The following is a 21,392-nucleotide window of genomic DNA, read 5'->3' on the forward strand; positions in this document are numbered from 1 at the left end:
TTTCTTCACTTATTTATTTAATTTATTTTTTACATATTCATTTGTTTATTATTTCATTTAGTTCTTTTTTCATTTTTTTCTCTTATTTTCTTTATAGTTATTATGTATCTTTTCTTTTCTTTTATTTTTTTGCTTTAAAATTATTTATTTTAAAACTCAAAATTAAATAGATATTTCATAAGGTTTCCTAATCTATATTTTTTTATAATAACCACGCCGATTTCGATAAAAAAATCCTACGATGGAATCTAGAAATTTTTGGGAGTCCGTTATTTCTAGATTCTTGAGGTGAGGGATCGATATCTTTGGGAGTCCGAGATTTGATCCCAAGAAAAAAATAAATTTAATCAATGTTTTAAAAAAAAAACTTTATTCGAAGACTAACCTATGATAGAATTTAAGAAATTGTAACAATTTCTCATTCTCTTAAGGTGAGGAATTTTTCCCAATATAGTCTAATTAATGGGTGTATCCCACTTATTTTATGGGATCATTGCTCCAAATATTGAAGTGGTGAGCAATGAAATAAGACATAGTTCTTTTAAAAAAATAAATTTTATTCAAGACATTAAATTTGGCCACCGTTTTCTAAAACGGGTGTTATGGGGTGCTAACACCTTCCCCGTACACAAATGACTCCCGAACTCAACTCTAAATTTTTTCGTAGACCAGTTTTTATTTTATTTAAAATGATTCACTTTATTTTGGTGTCCAATCACACCGTAAAAAAGATTGGTGGCGACTCCTCTTTTTTTTTTTAAAAAAATAAACCTTTTTAAGGATGTCGGCCGCTCCGCGTCGTCTCGGGTACGTGGCGACAGAACCTTTAAAGAAACCCCAAATAGATCCAAAATTAAATTAATAAAATATTAATTTAATTTCATTGGCTTGCCAAGGTTACTCAGATGGAGGTTGAAAAATCCTCTTATCCTTGATGGAAAAAAATTCATCACTTTAAATCCTTAAGCTTTCCAAAGAGACCAATCTTAACTTCAGCTGATGAGGCGGCGATAGCAAAGGGTTATTTTAGAGAAAAGATGAAGAACTTTTTTCTCTTTCCTTTACTTTCTACCTTAAGCATTCCAATGCTATTTATAGACCCAAATAATAACAATAATAATTATTATTATTATTTCATTTTCCTTTTCCTTTCAGGATATATATATAATACCAAATATATACATATATCTTTATTTCCATTATCTTTCCTAAATAAATGCCTTAAATGCACAAAATCTTAGGTATTTATAACCATTAATAATAATAATACTTATTTATTATTATTATTTTTCTCCCACCAAAATCTACAATAAACATATTTATTTATTTAAACAATTATTCTCTCTTTTAAAAAAAATATATATCTTTTTCATCCAATCAAATCAACCATCTCTCACCTCATGGATTATCTTCTTTTCCAAACAAATATAATTATATTCCATAATATAATTAACTTCACTTTTCCAAATTAATCATTAAATATATATATCCATATATATATATACTCAATTAAATCCAATTCCACAAAAACCAACTTTTTCCTCCAAAATCTCAAATTAACTTAAATCCTCAATTATTTTAATCAATCAAATCTTTTCTAATAAATCACTTATAACTTCCAACATGAATTATCTTAACTCAACCACAATAACTTCATTCCATAAACAATATTTATCTTTCTACAGAATAATTAATTATCTTCCACAATAATTAATTATTATTCATTTTTCTTCAAAATAATTAATTATCTTCCACAATAATTAACTATTATTTATCTTTCTCCAAAATAATTAATTATCTTCCACCATAATTAATTATTATTTATCTTTCTCCAAAATAATTAATTATCTTCCACAATAATTAATTATTATTTATCTTTCTCCAAAATAATTAATTATCTTTATAATTAATTATTATTTATCTTTCTCCAAAAATAATTAATTATCTTCCATAATAATTAATTATTATTTATCTTTCTCCAAAATAATTAATTATTTTCCACAATAATTAATTATTATTTATCTTCTTCCAAAATAATTAATTATCTTCCACAATAATTAATTATTATTTATCTTTCTCCAAAATAATTAATTATCTTCGACAATAATTAATTATTATTTATCTTTCTCCAAAATAATTATCCTTTTACAAATAATTATATTTTCCCAAAATATAATTATTTTATTTTTTCTCCCTTACTAAATATTATTTCTCCACAATACAATTACATTTTCCTTAAATAATTATATTTCAACAAATATAATTATCTTTTCATTTAACATAATAGTTAAATATATATTTCCACATATACATATAATTATTAAATCTCCAACAAACTTTTCACCCCACAATTTAATTAAATAACATCCATAATTATTTAATTAAATTCAACTTCAACAACACTAAAAATCGACAACTTTACTCAATCCTCTTAACCTACCCTTTAATAAAAAACTCAACAAACACCACATGCCAAAATCTTTAATTAATTAAATATTCATCCAAGAAATATTTAATTAATTTCAATTCCTACATTACTCAAATAATTCTCATTAAATGAATTCAAAATAACGCCCAATAAATTATCTTAATTTTTGGGGCGTGACATTTAATCTTTATTCTTTATAAATAAAATAAATGAGAAGTTGAGAAATCTTTATGGCCCAATATTTATGGCCATGTCTACGCCATTATTGTGGTTTTTGGGGCTTATTTATTTGAAGTATCTTTTAAACGAAAGTTTCGTTTTTGTTTAAAGTCTCCTCAACTTCAAGAAACCCCTTCATCTTCGCATTCGTAGCTCACATTCTTGGGTTTCTTCTTTTTTGAAAATGGTGAACACTTGTAGAGGCAAGTATCAAGCTCATTCGACTAAAGTGTTTATGAAGGTTCTGGCTCCAGAACAAACATGCATCGAGTTCAAATGAGAGGCCATCGATTCAAGAGTACTCCTTCTCGTAGACCCTATTGGCTGCCTTCTGAGAAGAATCGGGTATCTTCTTCTGGTAGTTCAAGTGTTTCGTTGCTTGATGATAATGTTTATGAAAATGCTCCTAAAAATGTTGAGTCTGATCGTGTGCCCTCCAAGTCTCATTTATCTGTTATGGATTATGATGAGAGGGATGATGTACCTTTAGCTAGTTTATTAAAACAAGGCTTGTTTAGAAAATCTTCTCATCCGTCTAATAATGATTATGTTGTGACTGTTCTCGCTTGCTCTCGTGCTCCATCTATGCACTCTTCTAGTAGTTCTTCACATAATGTCTTTATTCATACCCCTGTTTAGCCTTCAACTAACAATGAGAACCCTTTTACTGCACAAACTGGTCATTCCCCTCATTTTCAGTCTCCCATTTCAAATCCCTCTATCATTAATCAAGAATCTGTTCCTGAATCTGAACCTGTGAATCAATCTATTGGTGTGAATGATGAAAATGTTGAACTAGATGTGAATAATGCACCTCTTAATAGTGATCCTAATGTTAGTATTCTTGCATCTGAGTCAAACCCACCTCCTGCAGACCCTAAACAAAAGTCCAAGAAAACCCAAAAAGGTAGTCATATGGTGACAATCGAGACTAGCCGAAGAAAAGTGCCTCCAAATATTCCATATGTGCCCATTGATAGAATCTCATTTCATTTAGAAGAGAGTGTTCAGAGATGGAAATATATTGTACAGAGATGAATTGTTGATGAAGTGAATGTGTCAGATAAGCATCACTCGTGTTTGAGTATAATGGATTTGATTATTAAGGCAGGCTTTTCTAAGACAACTTCCAATGTTGATCTTTTTTATCCACAGCTAATTAAGGAGTTCATTATGAATTTTCCTTTAGAGTTCAATGATCCAAGCAGTCCTGACTATCAAACTATTCATATTCGAGGCTCTAGTTTAAAATTTCTTCGGCTATCATCAATGGATTTCTAGGAAACATTATGGTATCTAGCTCTTAGTTTACATATCCATCTAATGATGAATTGGCTTCTGTCTTATTTGGAGGAACATTATCAGTTTGGTCAGTGAATGGGATTTCTATTATATCCTTTAGAGTTGAATATTTCATACTCCATAAGATTGGCATTGCAAAGTGGTTTCCTTCGTCGCATGCATCCAGTGTTTCTGTGGCTCTAGGAACTTTTCTGTATCAAATTTTTAATGATGAATATATTGATGTTGGTCTTTTTTAGATGTAATCAGTTGTTGAGACATGTTGGAACGTTTGGTGTAAAGATTCCTATTCCTCTACCTCGGTTCTTCTCAAGCTTACTGATTCATCTGAACTTTGATATTGACTTTCAGTGATGCTCCTAGTCCTGATTCGAAAACCTTATCTTTGAGTTATAGACTATTTCAAGGAAGACATATTCCTGAATTAAAATATGACATGTAGCCCTCCAGGAACCCTCTTGCATTTGATATTTATGATTTTGATGTTTTTGCTGAAGGATTGCTTGTTCCTTGTTATTTAGCCTCAAGAATCATCAATACTCTCACGGCTAAATCATGAGCTCTCTCAACATCTATCAATATGTTATCTGATAGAAGATTGAAGGTGGATCCTCTTATTCATCATCTGAAGACTCTTATTCCTTCTTCTAGTGCAACTGATCAGTCTCAAGAGTAGACATTTCTTTTATGTTCAAAGGGGGAGAAGAGTTTTGAGCAAAAGTTGTTTTTTATGGGCCATCTGAAGGAGAAGTTGAAGTTTGTTGTTTTTGTTCTTTTGTTCTTTTTTGTGGAGCTTATATGATAATTATTGATGTTGTTTTTTATTATGTTAAATGAATGTTGATCTGTAGAAGACTCTGTTTGATGAAGTAATGATGTGTTATTATGATCTGGTGTGATGATATATGGTTGCCCTCTGATATCTGCATTATGAGAAGCATCTGAGAAGCATCGGATTGAACATAAAAAGAATTTTCCTTTCTTTGACAAAAATCAGGAGTTTGTTGGTATTTTTGTCAAAAAATAATTAATGAGATTCTTTTTATTATTTATTGGTTTTAAAATTTAAAAAGATAAAAGATCTTTCATATTTTTAGGAATCTTTTATTAATATCTTCTTGAGATCTTGTGAAGAAAATTATATATTTTCAGAGCTGAGCCTTTTTGTTTTTTTAATGAAACTGATTAATTCTCCTCAGTCGAAAAGTGAGAAAAGTTGCTGAAGTGTGTGCAGAAGAAGGTAGGATGATTATTTGACTATGGTTTCGATATGTTGATCCCTGATGAAGTTAGTGATAAGTAATATGAATGAGGACTTGATTATTGAGAATTGATATTGAACTCAAGGGGAGCGTGAGTTTATCTTTATAAATATTCATCCATGAATTCAGGGGAAGCCTAAATCTTTGAAGTTATATTTTTCTTAAAGATAGTCATTTACATAAGAAGAAAGTTCCTTATTGTATTGATCTGCGTTGACATCTTTAAATCTTAATAATATTACTTATTTGAGCCGAGAAAGCTCCCTAGATGTAGTGACATTCACCGAACTTGGTTGCCAAAGCTCTTAATATTATTTATTTTACTGATCATGTAGCTATTCTGTCTGTTATTTACTTTAGAATTAGCTAGAGGATATCTCGATTATCTCACACCTTTTTTAGTATTTATATGATTTCAAGTTTTCTTTATAAATTCTTTGATGATTTCAATACAAATTTTTTTAAAAGGAATTATATAAAAAGTTTCTGCTATGATTTCAAACATGTTTTATGTAGTTTAATGACTATGAAATGGTGTTCAAACTATTAGTCTATTTTCATATCAATGAGCTAATTGTTATGTTCACATAAGGAGTAAAGGCATCTATCTAGAAAAGGATTACAAGGTGGAGTGAACTAGCCAATGTAGAAAAGGACTGCATTGTGTTTAGCGACATGAGCAACAAGATCGAATTAGAATATTCTCAGATGTTGTTGTTACAATAGTCTAAACGCGAAGTAATGAGACTTAGTATGGAGAATAATTCAAGATTCTTGGCAAAAAGAATGATTGTTGATGAATGTGTGTTTATGCAAAATGATTGTTTATATGAAAAGGTGAACTTATGTGATTTGATGTTTGATGAAATGATGTTTACAAAAGATATTTCGTGAAAAGGATTTCTTAAAACCTCACTAAGTCTATTGACTTATGTTTTAAAGTTTTACTTTCAGGTGATCAAGCGTTAAGGCCAAACAAGGAAGGGGGAAAGGCTTACTAGGTGAGAAGAGCTACTAGGCATTTAGATCTTAAGTTTAAATATTAATTATTTATATTTGGCAAAATTTTGTAATGTATTGTAATCGCTTGACTTAAGTTAATAAAAATAATGATTACATCTTATTCTTTATGTTAAGTTGTTTTCATCGCCCAAGGCATATTTTCTAAGCTAAGTTTAAGAGGCTAGCTAGGTGTGACAACTTGGTATTAGAGCATGACTTTGTATTAGAGTCCGTTTAACGCGCAAAAATACTCAAAGTCACATCGTGTATCGCATCGCGAGTTGGATGCGTGTGGGGCAAGGTGTGACAACTTGGTATTAGAGCATGACTTTGGGACACCTGATAGTTTAAAGTGTATTTTGGATGAACTAAGTATTTAAGTTATTTTGTAGGCAATAGTAGAAGTTATGTCGCTAAGGACAGCAAGAGCTTGATCAAGGACAACCATTGAGCCTACAATGGACTCAGAGGTGCATTTAGTGAATCCAGATGCACGAAGAGAGCAAGAAGTGACAGTATATGATAAAGTTGCTTAACGATTGATTGATATTATGGCATAACAACCAAAGACAAAATTTGGAATAAAGAGATTGAAGGCGTTAGGAGCTACTAAGTTCATTGGAACGACTGAACTAAAGGAAGCTGAGAAATGGATAAGGACGTTGGAGAAATGTTTCAGAATGATGCAATGTCCAGAAGAAAGAAAGGAGGATTTAGCGGTATTCTTGTTGTAGGAAGATACAGAAGATTGGTGGATTCTAGAGGAAAATAGGCGAGGAAGGGTTGATTGGGAAGACTTCAAGGAGATTTTCAATAGAAGTATTTCTCTAAGACTTATAGAGATGAGAAGAGAGATAAATTTCTCCATTTGGAACAAGGAGGACTCTTTGTCGCTGAATATGAGAAGAAGTTCATGAAATTGGCCGGTATGCAATGGTGCTAATTGCCTTAGAGACCAAAAGATGTAGGCGATTTGTGAATGGATTAAGAGGAGAAATCAGAACTCCAGTTATCCCAATTACGGTAAGATGTGATTATGTAAAATCTGTAGACGCAACTCTATGAATAGATCAAAAGAATTTAAACATAAAAAGACCAAGTTCTGAGTTAAGTAGAGAAGAAGAAAGAGAGAGTATAGGGAATCCTAAGAAATCCAAGACTATGATAAGTCAAGGGTCGCGCTGGAATGGCGATAAAAAATAAAGGTGTAATGACTGTGGTAGGAGACATGCAGGAACTTATAGGTGAAGAAGCATTACTTGTTATCAATGTGGCGAGAACAGACATTACAAGAGTGAATGCCAAAGTAAGTTTGCAGAAGATGAAGAAAGATCAACTCAAACAAGGGTGGCATTTCACTCGATTCAACAGCCTACGTAAGGAGAATCTATAATAGATAAGGGTAAGAGGGTTGTAGATGTAGAGTTTAGAGGAAAGTACAAAAAGAGAGTGGTGCAAAAGTTAAGTCTATAATTTTGTTGAATGTATTTTTGAATTACCATGTAAAGTTGTAACTACAAGAATAAGTAATGAAGAAAGCAGTTTTAAAAGTTAAAGTTAGTATTTGTTCTTCAAATTTCGAGGACGAAATTTCTAAAAGAGGGGAAGAGTTGTGAGACCCGTACCTAAATTAAGAGGTTAAATTTTGGTTAAGTATAAAAAGTAGGCGTTTTGGATGAAGAATGTGGAGAGAAATTAATTCTTGATGTTGAAGCAAGACTACGCAAGAAGAGGTTGGTAATTAAGTAGTTCGTGGAAAGGTTATGTGACAAGTCTTTTAAAGGATAAGTGTTAGTATGTGATTAAGGTTCCTCGTGAATTGATAGACTAGGCAAGAAGGAGTAAGAAAATTTCACTAAACTTTCCTACATGATTGTGTTAATGCTACTTACACAATCGTGTATAATTTCCTACATGATCGCATATCATGAATGTTTCGCTCGTGTGACCTATTAATCGCTTGTAAATTGGAACATTTTTTGTATTTTTCATTGGAACCTGTGGGCTTTTTCTTCTGTTTCCAAAATTGTTCTATACAGTGAATATTTTACCAGTTTGTTATATTTATGAAAGACCCCTTAAAAAACTGGTCAATTGTTAATTTATAAAAATATATAAAAGATTGAGTCCGATTCGATTCAAACCTAATAGAGGGAATTTATAAGTCAATCACCTAACCACCAGAGCAAGCATTGGACTTCAATCAAATTGAGGACACATAGTTTTATTTATTTAAAAATTATGGACATTTATTTATATATTTTATAAAAAAAAACCACAATAATATACACTTTTATAATGACACGACGTGGGGCTCGTGCCTTCTCTTGCCCTTTATAGATCCGTCCCTATTTTAGATCTTTTTTTTTATTGTGTTTTTTATTTTTCATCGGGTAGAATAATATACCACCTCAAACATAGACTATTAGTCAATACATACTAAAATAGATTCCACTCTGAATACATATTATATAGCCTACAAACTACCATTAACTAACAAATAATTATAACTTACTGTCTATAATATAATCACACATTGCCTCGAAAATTGTCATGAGAGAGCCTTGAAAATCTAAAACCCACGTAGAGTTAGTAGGTAAAAAGCCTCAAACACTCCAAAATTATCACGAGAGTAAGCCTTGAAAAATCTAAAACCCACATAGAGTTGGTAGGTAAAAGATGAATATAAACAAATAGGGCAATTCAAGTGGATTGATAAGAGGGATTTAAGAGATTATGTTCAGAGCATGGACTAAGAAAAAGGAAATTTATTTGTGTGGTTAAGTTGAATGTTGAATGGATTATTCAAGCAGTCCGACTCTTTGTCCTCAAACCCTTCTTCGAAGAATTAAAAGAGATAGAAAAAGAAGCAATCACCGGTACAAAATCTACTTTATTTGACACTAGCTACTTTTACATCTTTGATATCTTTATTAAAAAAACGTCGAGTATAGTCTGAAAAAAGCTTATTTTTTGAACAAGAAATTGAGGATATGGAAATATCAATTATGTAAGATTATTTTTTCTACTCTTTTGTAATCCATATTTGATTGTCTATGTATAAATTTAGGTATTGTGTGCATGCTTTGGATTCAGTTATATTTCAGGTTCAAGAAACTGGCTGATCTTGTAAATAAATGGCAATATGGAAATATCAATTATGTAAAATTATTCAGTTTTATTTCACATCCATAGCTGATTCTGATCTTCTCTTCAACTACTCACTTTCTCTTTTTAACTCTATATCATGCCTCTTCTCCTCTTTATTTCTAGCTTTTTGAACTCCAACCTTTAATTTCTTTTTCTCCTTCTTTGGCATCAGCTCACTTCATGTTCCAATTCTCTTTCTCTTTGAATTTCTGTTTTTGTTTGTTTCATTACTGAACTGATCACTGAGCTTCGTCTTGAAATTGTAATTGTAAGAGTATAATATGTGACTTTTTTTTTTAATAAAATGTCTACTCGACTTTTTATGTTCTACAGATTGATACGAGAAGCTCATACTAATAGCTTGAATTGGATGAAATACGAGTGGAGTGGGCTGAATTTTTAGCTCAATACATATGGTAGATACCTAGATATGATCTTAATATTGTAAATGGCTAACATATGAGAATACCCATAACCTTTTTTGTTTAAATGTTTTGTTCATAGCCATTGTACTTATATAAGATAGCTATTTATTATTGTTGATTTTGGAAGAGGCCAGACATATGAAATTTTAGTTCACTAGAAGAAATATAGGCTTTAATGTCGGTTGGAAAAAATGCAAAATGAGCATTAATGTCAGTTTTGAAAAGGCGGATGTTTAATGTCGGTGGAAAACCGACATTAAAGGTCCGCCATTTTGAAAACCGACATTAAAGGTTCATTTAAATTTTAATTTTAATAATTTTATTTTGTAAAAAATAACAACCTTTAATGTCGGTTTAAAACCGACATTAAAGGTCCATTTAAATTTTTATTTTAATAATTTTATTTTGTAAAAAAATAACAAATTCTCTCTCTTACTTTACTCTTTCAATCTTCTCCCGCTCGCAAACCCTTTCTTCTCCAAATGGAATTCGTCCATTTCTTCTCACATTCTCACCAGTGAATGCATTCCAATCTTCTCACGCCGTCGCCGTCGCCGTCTCACATTCTCAATCTTCTCACGCCATCGCCGAATGCATTCCAAATGGAATGCCTCTCACATTCTCACCGGTGAAATCTCATTTCCCTACTTCTAAACAAAATAGCCCGCGTCTCCTCTCACATTCTCACCGGTGAAATCACATTTCCCTCCTTCTAAACAAAATAGCCCAGGTCTCCTCTCACATTCTCACCGTTGAAATCACATTTCCCTCCTTCTAAACAAAATAGCCTGCGTCTCCTCTCACATTCTCACCGGTGAAATCACAGTTAACATCTAACTCCGACAGCGTCCCTACTCGATGCTAACATCTAACTCCAACGGTGGCAGCGGAAGCTTCATAGTAACGGTAACGGTGGAGAGAGAGGTATAATATAATGGAATCATGGAGGTCTGACTCTATATGGCTGGCTTGCACCATCTGATGCTGCCAACATACTTCTCAAATGAGCTATAGGACTCTAATCCATTTCTACATATGAAGAAAAGTTCTTGATGTGGCTGTGACGTTTCTAATTATTTTTCATCTATCAGGTATGAGATGAGATTCAATCCCTATGACCTTGGACCATGTAGATTTGGTTTAGAAGCTATCTTTGTTCCTTGCGTACCTGGCACCACTTCAGAAGAAGATGATGGCTACTTGATATTATTCGTACACGATGAGCATACTGGGTAACTGCTTGACACTTAAATATATTGTTAGTTATGCCATACGTATCTATATATTTGTATATATCATGTGAGTAGTAGCTCGAATACAGATGCCTTTTTTAGACATCCTAACTAGATATCCTATTACTAGGTGGCTGCTATCAGTTTAAACGCATTAATTCTTAAGAAAGTTGAAGTTGTACATATAGTGGGAGTTCTATAATTTTCTCGATTGATATTTTTCTTATAACTTTTGCAATTCATGAATATTCAAACTCACACACAATAGAATTTAACTCAAACCCCGTAGTAGCAGCGTTGGTATTTGCATTAAAACACAAGTAGATAGTTCTACTAAATACATGTGCTGAATCAAACTAGTTTATTTTGCTATAGAGGGTGACAATAGTTGTCATTGTTGACTGCAGAAAATCCGCAGTGAATGTTGTAGATGCAAAAACTATGTCATCTGAGCCTGTCGCAGTTGTTGAATTGCCACATAGAGTTCCATATGGGTTTCATGCCTTCTTTGTTACAGAGGTTAGTGTCAAAGTCATTTGCATTCAGTTGGATTACTAATAAATTGACAGTCTTTTCAATTATCTAAATTATCACATTCCATAAAACTTCTACCAACATGGACATTTATATAGAAAAGAACGTTCTTTTGAGTCTTGGCAGTCAAACTAAGTGTTATGCCAAAGCCTAGAAACCGTTAGTCCTTGTGTGTACACCAAATATGAAAATAGAAAGCATAATGTTTAAAGAGAAAATGTTTTCAGTCGGCAGCAACCTCCCTTCAGAAAAATGCTTGTCCAGGAAAGATGTCACAAGTATCACTTTAGGAGTTTGCTCTTTCCACGACTCATCAAAAGATCATAGAACTTTTACATCCACACAATTTACCTAAGAAATGGGTGTTGAGATAAATTGATGTATAAGACAAGTCGATGGGGTTCATATTTTCAACTCTTGTCAGACTATTATTGATTTTTATCATTAACTATTTTATAAGATGTCACAAGATTGTTGATCATATTCTTTGGACTGGGTTGTAGTTTTCTGTTGCAAGCTAGAGAATTAAAGACATGTTTGAAGTATATCTTAGTGCATAGTGATGGTCAAACTGTGTGATTGTAGTTTTATTTCTTGTAGTATGTAAATGTTTTGGTCTTGTACTTTCATTTGATTTGTTCTAGTCCCTACATTCTAATATATGGACATAATTCCATAAAAAGCTGACATGGCACCATGTGGAAGCTGACATGATGCCATTTTTTGTTTTGTTTTTGGTTTACAGTTTGTTAGTCTTCCGTTTTTTGTTTTTGGCTTCTTTTGTTATGTGTATTTCCTTCACTAAAAAGAGAGATGAAACTAAGATAGACACCTTTGTATTGACTAGTATTTTCAATCGTTGTGCTCAATTTCTCCAATCATGTTTGTATGATTGAAGCTGGTTGATAAACTTTTTTCTGATTCATAATTTGAGCAGGCTCGTGAAGCTGCAATATCTGTGGAAGGGAAATCAGTTGATCTTCAGCGGAAAAAGAGTAAAGGTCCGTGGAAACTTGATGCCATGAAATTGTTTTTGACAATTGAATTTTATGTACTACATTGAATACTGTATTTATGGAAATAGTAATAGTTTATTTGTAGATGGAATTACAAAGACATAGTTATGGAGGATTAGAAACCAAATTGTAGTATCTTGTTACCTTTTTCTATAAAAAATGTTTTATGAACAATCAGCTTTCATTGAGACAAGTATAATAGGTGGCCACATAAAACTATGGCATAAAAATTACCAAAGAGCCTAAAAAATTATGATAGTTTTACAGTAGACTTTTTCATCTTGTCCATTTTGTTACTGAGAAAATAATATACAATAAAATGAGTATGGATAGTTTTGAATGAGTGAAGATTTATTGATGTTATTATCATCAGGAAGCTGAATATAAAGGAAATACTGATTATCCATTAGTTTCTTTCCACCAATAAATCTTCATTAACCATTAATCTATTTCACCAATAATGAAAGCCTAACATATTAATTTTAGAAGGATATCGTAATAATTCAAATTGTTACAACTCAAACCTTTATATTTCTTATGAAGAATGAGGTAAGTGAATACTAGTTTCCTAGTTATTATAAGAGGGGTAGATGCTTTAAGCCTCATTGTATTTTGGCCCAAAGGAAGCCTATGCGTTGAGGCTAAAACTTAGAATTCTCGTCAATCTTTTTTACTCGATGTATAGTTAACATTCTTTAATATTATAATTTTTCTTATTTCTAGTGAGTTTAAGGAAACTTGATGAATAGCCTGAGTGGTTGAAGGGAGGCAAGCTTCGAGACTATCAGCTTGAGGGTTTGAATTTTCTTGTTAATAGGTATATTTGTTATTTATTTATTATTTCTAGTGAGTTTGAGGAAACTTGATGAACGGTCTGGGTTTGTTTACATTCCATATTTTTTGCTTCTTTGTCATTTGAGTGATGTTGCTAATACAAAGTAGTCAGTCAAAAGAAACAACATGAAGGGCCTGTGTGTAGTATATGTAGCGTAAACGAAAGTTAATGATTTTGGCTGTTAATTCCTCCATTTTCAGGGGACCCTTTTTTTCTCCTATGAGTCACCACAGGCTATAGAACTGTTTACTACTATGCTTGCCATGTTTGTTTGCTACTGCTTAAATGGTTTATTTTGATATTGCTTGTAGAATGATTGAAGTCATCAGATTGAAAGCTAAGCGATTGTGTAGATAGTCAGGCGATCGTTGAAGGTTGAAGACTGAGAAGGCGTTTAGGATTTCTTATTTAAGTCTTGTATTAGGATCTTGTTTCATGTACTATTGTAGAATGTATATATAAACTCAATATTAAATTTTCATTTTGTGTATACAAATGTAAAAGATAAATAATATAGTTTCTAAAATAATATTAATTTTATTAATTTGTTGGAGCGAGAAAAAAATATTTATCTATATGGATTCAATGTTGGTTTATAAAAAATGGACAATAATACAACAATTAAATAAATATAAATTTCTAAAAATGGATAAAAACAAGTCTTTAATGTCAGTTTTAAACTGAGATTATTGGCCTCTTTAATGTCGGTTTTAAAACGACATCATAGCCCAATCGACATTAAAGGGCTTCAATAACACTATCAAAGATGTCGGTTTAAAACTGACATTAAAGCCCAACCGACATTAAAGGTCTTTAATGTCGTTTTTATACCGACATTAAAGAGGCCTTTAATGTCGTTTTTAAACCGACATTAAAGGCCTTTAATAACGCTCGCAAAGATGTCGGTTGCCAAGTCACATTAAAGCCCTTTAACGACATTAAAGGTCAGATTTCTTGTAGTGGTTGGTTATATTTAGGTTGGAATTTTGTAATTGTTGATGACATTGCTGAGAAGAATGAAACTATTGTTGGTTTACTAGTTTATTTGTCATTTTTTTTTGTGTAGCTACTGGTTAGAAATAAATGTACCTAATGCAGGAAACAAAAATAGAAAGTTTGTACATTTAATATATTAATAAACAATATACATAACGTCAAATACATGACGATTTTTTAGTGTCAACTATACAATTTTACTTGACGTGTAAATAGTGTCAAGTATGCGATCTTGACGGTACATTACTTGACATCAATACAGTGTCAAGTAAACGTATACTCGACGGTTATTTAGTGTCAAGTAATAATCTGACTATACTTGACAGTCGATTACTTGACGCTTTTAAAAAGTCAAGCAAAGGTTTACTTGACACTGTATTAACGTCAAGTAATCCAATTTCTCCAGTAATGAATATATAGTGATGGACACAAGGTTTAAAGAATTTAATCCATCAAATATTTAGTTCAAGATAAATATATTAGCTCAAGAGAAATATATTAGCTCGGAAATGGACTATTTATAAAGCACATGTGACAACAGTCCTTTTTATTACAATTTGTTTGGTTCTTTATTTTCTAATCTAACTTTTTCAAAAGAAAAAACCTGTTGGTAAAATTTTAGCCGAAAAGTTGAGAACTTTTCTGTTTTACAATTTGATTAAAATTTCAAATGGTGTCTATAAAAAAAAGTGAGACACATGGAGAATTTAGGTAAGAGTAGTTATAGGTAAAATCAAATTTTAAAACAAAATCATCATAATGGAGACTATATATGTGTATAAAATGTTAATTAAACACATGTGGCAGGATTTAATACATAACCCAAAGAAGTAAACTGTGTGAATTTGTGTTTAAAAGACAATTGACACATTACTGAATTCAATCAAATCAATGACTTAAAAACCCAACCAATCAATCAAAATAAATTATGACACGCGAATGAAACCAAAATTGATGAAACCATGGAAGCAGTGATTGTGACTTAACATTTGAAGAAAATGACACCATATTCTAACTTTATCTAGCTAGGGTTGGAGCTTGTGTAGGGCTTTTTTTTTTTTTTTTTTTTTTTTTAAATTTTATCTTCCCCTAAAAGGTAAATTTTTCTACCACATCAAGATAATGGCATCTAAGCCAAAGTAGAGAACCCAAATATGCCCTGCCACATTATCACCTCACCCATTAACCCAAGAAAAAAAAAAAAAAAAAGACAAACAAAAGCAAGATTCCAATTGCCTTTACAGCCCTCTAAATATTCCCAAAGCATTTTCTCTTGTGCAATGCCATTCTTTTTCTCTCCCTTTGTCTTTACATATGTTGTAATATTAATAGAGCTCCAAAACACTTCCAACTTTCTTCTTGCACCCTAGCCACATACAACTTCTCTTCTTTAGTCATGGCCACTCCGAAACAACTAGAAGTCCATAAAGAAGATCACTCTACTCCATCCAAATGGAGTGTCTCTTTGGGAGAAGAGGTTTTTAGAAGATTTCTAGGTCAAGCTAATTCAGCTATACAAAAGGTGTTCGGTGATGGCTCCTTGTTTAGTCCGTTGTTGTTCGGAAAATTCTTTGACCCTGCCGATGCTTTTCCGCTATGGGAGTTTGAGTCTGATCTATTGTTGTCCAATCTTCGCATCTCTGGAAAATCTTCAATAGATTGGTCTCAAACTGATCAAGAATACATCCTACAAGCAGAGTTACTAGGTATTTTTTTTTCCTACTTATTCTTCCATCTTTTCTTTTCACCCGTTTTCAGCATCTTTTACATAATTTGAACTATAGAACACCTCTTGGTTGTAGGATAATTTAACTTTCCTAACCCTTGTTAATTTATTTGGGATATAGTTTCAAAAATTGTAAGGACAATCATTAAAATTACAATAAGTTAAAAAAAAGGCTACAAGAAAAAAATTAGTGCATTTAAATTTAGAGGTTAAAGCATAAGAGAATATGCAATGAGAAAAGATTGGGGAGGAGAGATAGTATGCATAGAAAAGTTAAGTAATTTGGTTAGAAAAAAAGCATACACATTTTTTAATACATTATTCTCAAATAGTTAAAATCACTATTGTAATTCTAATAATATAAAAGTTATATTGCAAATTGAAACTTTAAATTGACTTGGGGTGATTAAAGGAAATATTGAACTTTGAATTGTTACTGTTTAATTCATATAATTTCAATTTTATAACAGTTTTTATTTATATATTTAATATGGAACAAATTTAGTTGTGTTTTCAATTTTGTAACAATTTAATTTTTGTTCGAAAATGTTTTTATTGTTTAACAATTTAGATTTTGTAGCTTATGAATATGTTTTCCCTAATTAATTTACTAAAAATATATTATTTTAAAAAACAAATTAAAATACTATAATAAAAATAACTTTGGTGTAAAATATATTTTTTTTCTTGAGTCAATCTAAACAAAATCTTAAAAAATGTCATTAAATCTTAAATAAAATAAGAATTAAATAAATCTAAGTTTTAAAATTGAGAAATCTAAATCATAACACGTTGAGTTCAAAGACAAATTAAACTAAAAAGGAGAAACTAAATTGTTACAAATTTTTAAGCCATTTCAAAAGCATGTATATAAATTTTATAATATTAATTGAGAAAAAAAAAAGAACCAAAATGTTAATTTTTAAAATACATAAACCTATTATTATTTAGACTGAAGGACAAAAGACCCACATCGGAAATATCTTGACAATTCGAAGCTTTAATACATAAATTTTACAGTTCCAGGCTAGGGGTGTGGGCAGGTGATCCCAATGCGCGATACTAAACCCTAAACCTCTTAATTAGTGCAAGGGGATGTTCGCCGGCGTTTACCCCTATGGACCCTCAAAAACTAAATGCCGATGCACGGCGCGTTGGAGCCTTTGAGGTTAGCAGGCTGTGGCCGCTAGCACCTTCCCTGGTGGCCGAGCGGTCACTCATAAACCTCGCCTCTTAATCACCCCACCTTTTTATTTTGCCCATTTTCTATTATTCTTTCTTATCTTTTAGACTTCAAATTCAACTTTTATTTTTTCAACAAAGTTACTCTGATCTTTTAGACTTCAAATTCAACTTTTATTTTTTCAACAAAGTTACTCTATCTCAATTCTACAAGCTTCTTTTAAGGACTATTTTTACTCAATTTATAAACAGGAAGCTTTCAAAAACCTAATAAGTACTGAATTTGAAATTATAAAAGTATTTAGTTAAAAACTTTTTAAATTTAAAGACTTTTAAAATTTAAACTTTTAAGGCAAAAGTTGAAAAATATTTAGTTATAAACTTTTAAAATTTAAAAACCTTTTAGAAATTTTATAGATTTATTAAACAATTTTAAAGTAAAGGACATTGGATATAAAATTAAAAATTTAAACACCCATTGGATTTTCTTAAAAATTTAAGACCAGGTTAAATACAACTTTAATGTTTTAGGGAAGGTACCTATAATTTAATTTAGAAATAAATATTAAGTATTTTGTTGTTGTTATTGAAGTATTAGTAAGGCGCTATTTTTACAATATTAGTTATTGGGAATGCCTTCTAAAATATGTTGCAAGTTGTCAAGAGCTTATTGGTTCAGATTCTCCATCCTTAGTTGCAACGTTGTTTTTTTTCCTCTCTCTCTCTCTCTCTTTTGTTTCTTTTTTTGTGCATCAAACCATTTTAAGCTTTAATTAAGCTACTATGATTTGTATTTTGAAAAACGGGATGACAAATATATTATAGTAAACACGTAGAAATTTGCAGTAGGAAAAAGTGCTTTTTAACTTTGATCTTGGTTAAGAGAGCATTTCTCAAACATTTATTTTGCAGAGATTTGAAGTTGAAAGGATGATAAAGAGAATAGAATTTAATGCTGAATTATGTGTATCTCAACAACACTTCATTTTAAAAGTACTCCCCAAAGGGCCTTCCTTCCATTCTCTCTTGTTGCTACGTACTCTCATTAAAAAAAAAAAAAAAAAAAAAAGTTGGGTGATAATGTTTGATTTGACACAAAGCAAAAATTTGACAAAACACAGAAGCTTGGAGAAATGCATTACAAATCTCCATAGAAGAAGGTGGGAAGGTGTTAGAGATAAGTGGTCAATTGAGGGAGCAACAAAGAGAAGGCAAGACCACGGTCGATTGGCGACGTGTCAATTGGTGGGAGCATGGATTCGTTCGACGTCTCGAGTTGCCCGAAGATGCTGATTCGTCTAGAATGGAGGCTCGTATCAAGAATGACTTGGTTCTTGAGATCAAAATTCCCAAGTTAGAAACCAATCAAAGTAGTGAATCAAAGAGCAAAGATAATTCTGATGAAGATGCTTGAGTTGTTTGTGACCAAATTTCTAATGGTAAATGTGTTTAACTTAAACTTAATTTACATATTCTATGTGATTTGTGACAAAACAACAAGACATGGATCTCAAATATGTGTATGTTGTTGTTGTTATTGCTGACCAACTTATGTGGATGAGAATACAAACACTTTCAAAATGTTCTTGTATACAATTTTTATTTCATGATTTTTAAATCACCAATAGACATATTACATTTATGATCCATGATAAGTGAAGGATTTGAAGGAATGTAAATTAATTAACCTTTTCAGCGATAAATATTTTTATAAAATTAAGTATGAAGAGTAGTGGAAAGTTTAATTATAAAAAAGATTAAAAAAAAATAAAAATCACTAAATAGTTTAGTAGACCATATTATATTGAGTAAAATACTTACTAGTTGAGTTGACTGCATAGCTTTTCATACGATAAATTGGTGGTAGAACCACTTAGTTGAGCTAAAAAATATGTGCAGTTGAAAATGGAATTGAAGAATGTGCAACAAAATTCTCATTAAAATGCAATCACTCAACAATATTATTGTGTCTCACCTTCATAAGAAATCTATGCTTGAACAATCAAGCATGCCAGCAAGGTCTTGAGACATGTCATATTTAATTTGTTGAAACATTTCAGAATAATAATTAGGTATAGTCTAGACTTCACCTGTTCCATAATTCTTATTCCTTTTCAAAATAAAACAATACAGTTAAGAAGATGAAAAGATTCAAACAAGAAACAACTAATGAGGTCAAAATGGACTGACTTTAACTAGGCCCAAGCTAGCATGCTTGACCGTCAAGGCTGAGAGTAAGCCTCACAAAGTACCTAATGGGGACAATGCCTTCCTGCACGTCCCAATCCATCCCTAAAATATGATAGGTTTTACATTAGAAAAATAACACAAACTTTCAAAAAACTTACGTTTTTGCTTTTCTCGGACAATTGTGATTGAGATCGTCCTTGAGATTTCATGTTTTGTTTTTAAAATTCAAAATAAAAATATGTTCAAATTATCAAAACACCCTTGTTTTCTTGAACATTTAATATTCACTTTCGCCAAACAAGTTTCTCATTTCGCCAGAATTTAAATGTTTTGTTCTCAAGATTAACTGATTTTAGCTCGAAAAACCTTACGAAGTGTATCCCCAAGCGTATCGTGAGCTTAAATCTGTAGTGATAATTAACTTTGAATTGTTTGATAGTTTAGGGCTCTTTTAAGTTTACGGTTTAAGATTATTTGTGAAATCTTAAGTGAATGGGTTGTTTGTGATCTGAGGCTATTGGAGTTGTTTTTATATCTGATTTTAAGTTAATGCAAGGGGTTTCATTCGATGAATTTCAGCAATTTCATCAATTTGAACTTGCGTAGATGTGATCTCGATCGAGATTGATGAAATTGTCCTGAGACTTGTTTATTGAGTTTCGAGATTTGTTACGTTTCATTTGCATTATGTGAGGTTCTCGATGCAGATTTTGATCGAGATTAACCCGAGATACATCACAGAAACCTATTATTGTGGCATCTCGATGCAATGTGGCTTGAGTTTCTTTGTTAATTCATGTAATTCTCTGTCGAGATTGCCCTGAGTTTTAGGACAGATTATTGATTTTGTCTTGTTATGTGCGTTTTTTATTGGCAGATGCCTCTTGTCACCAAAATTCGCAATACAAACTTCTTCCTTGCAAACTTGACCTATTGTTCACACTTAAAGAAGAGTGCCTCGAACATTAAAAACAAGTTAACACCTAAGCAAACATATATGTTTAGGATAATCATGTTTAGACATTTCTTAGACGATAAGTTGGTTTTTAATGGACTCTTAAGTCATTACATTTTGCTGAGAGAGGTTAAGGATGAATGAGAGGACGTTATTAGCTTTAAATTACTAGGTGAGAAGGTCTCATTCGGGCAAAAAAATTTTGACACTATCACAAGATTAAGGCATAGGCTGAGATGTACAATTGAATTTGAACAAGATAAAGCCCTTAGACTATGACGGTTATATTTGGGCAATAGGACGAATATGAATAGTGTTGAGTTTAATAATCTTATTCAGTACGAGAGCAACGAGGATATGGTGAAGATATCCCAATTTGTTTTTGTAAAACCCACACCTAAGTTGAGAACTAAGAGGTTAAAATTTGGCTAAGTATTCTGAACTAGGCGGTTTGGACAAAAGAAGGCGTTTTGAAGTAAAGTTATGCATTAGGAGTTGGTAATCAAGTTAGTTCACGTGAAAGATTGGGTGACAAGATTTTTGAAGATTGTGTTACCATGCGACTAAGATGTTACGTAAGGTGGAAAATTATGCGAGAAGAAGTAAGAAAACTTCCCATAAATTTTCTAAGTATGCTTAATGGGTTAGGTGTAGAGTTTAAGTTAAGCATGATTAAGTTAAACCTTAAGCCTACACGTGCACCACTAGGAGTAGGAGCTGGCAAGTTGTTAAGGATTAAGCATGACTAATGCTTAAGGAGTAGTATAAATAGAGGTAGAGGTTAGACTATTAGTTATTGTTACTTTGCAAAATTGAAGAGAACATTAAAGGGTTGAGGTGTTGCCAAAGTGTTTACTTGAGAAGAAGTGGAAGAGGGGCATTTCGGGTCTAAGTTATTGAGTGTTGTGATCATTTCTTTCAAAGTATTTCAATGATTT

The 21,392-nt window shown here is 31.5% G+C and overlaps 1 protein-coding gene across 1 annotated transcript; it reads left to right on the top strand.

The window, feature by feature from the left end:
* Window positions 1–15,664: 15,664 nt before the first annotated feature.
* Window positions 15,665–18,890, top strand: LOC103501614 (21.7 kDa class VI heat shock protein). The gene is made up of 2 exons (XM_008465221.3): window positions 15,665–16,107; window positions 18,431–18,890. Exons 1-2 carry the CDS (start codon window positions 15,798–15,800, stop codon window positions 18,721–18,723), a joined length of 603 nt encoding a protein of 200 aa, XP_008463443.1. The 5' UTR covers window positions 15,665–15,797; the 3' UTR covers window positions 18,724–18,890.
* The last annotated feature ends 2,502 nt before the right edge of the window (window positions 18,891–21,392 follow it).

The sequence above is a fragment of the Cucumis melo genome, chromosome 6 (genome assembly GCF_025177605.1).
Source record: "Cucumis melo cultivar AY chromosome 6, USDA_Cmelo_AY_1.0, whole genome shotgun sequence".
NCBI classification, from domain to species: Eukaryota; Viridiplantae; Streptophyta; class Magnoliopsida; order Cucurbitales; family Cucurbitaceae; genus Cucumis; species Cucumis melo.

Bases quoted from the DNA above. Each gene is read 5' to 3' on its own strand.
- LOC103501614 (XM_008465221.3), top strand. From the start codon at position 15,798: ATGGCCACTCCGAAACAACTAGAAGTCCATAAAGAAGATCACTCTACT. The intron at 16,108-18,430 runs GTATTTTTTTTT...GACAAAACACAG, and splicing joins CCTACAAGCAGAGTTACTAG to AAGCTTGGAGAAATGCATTA.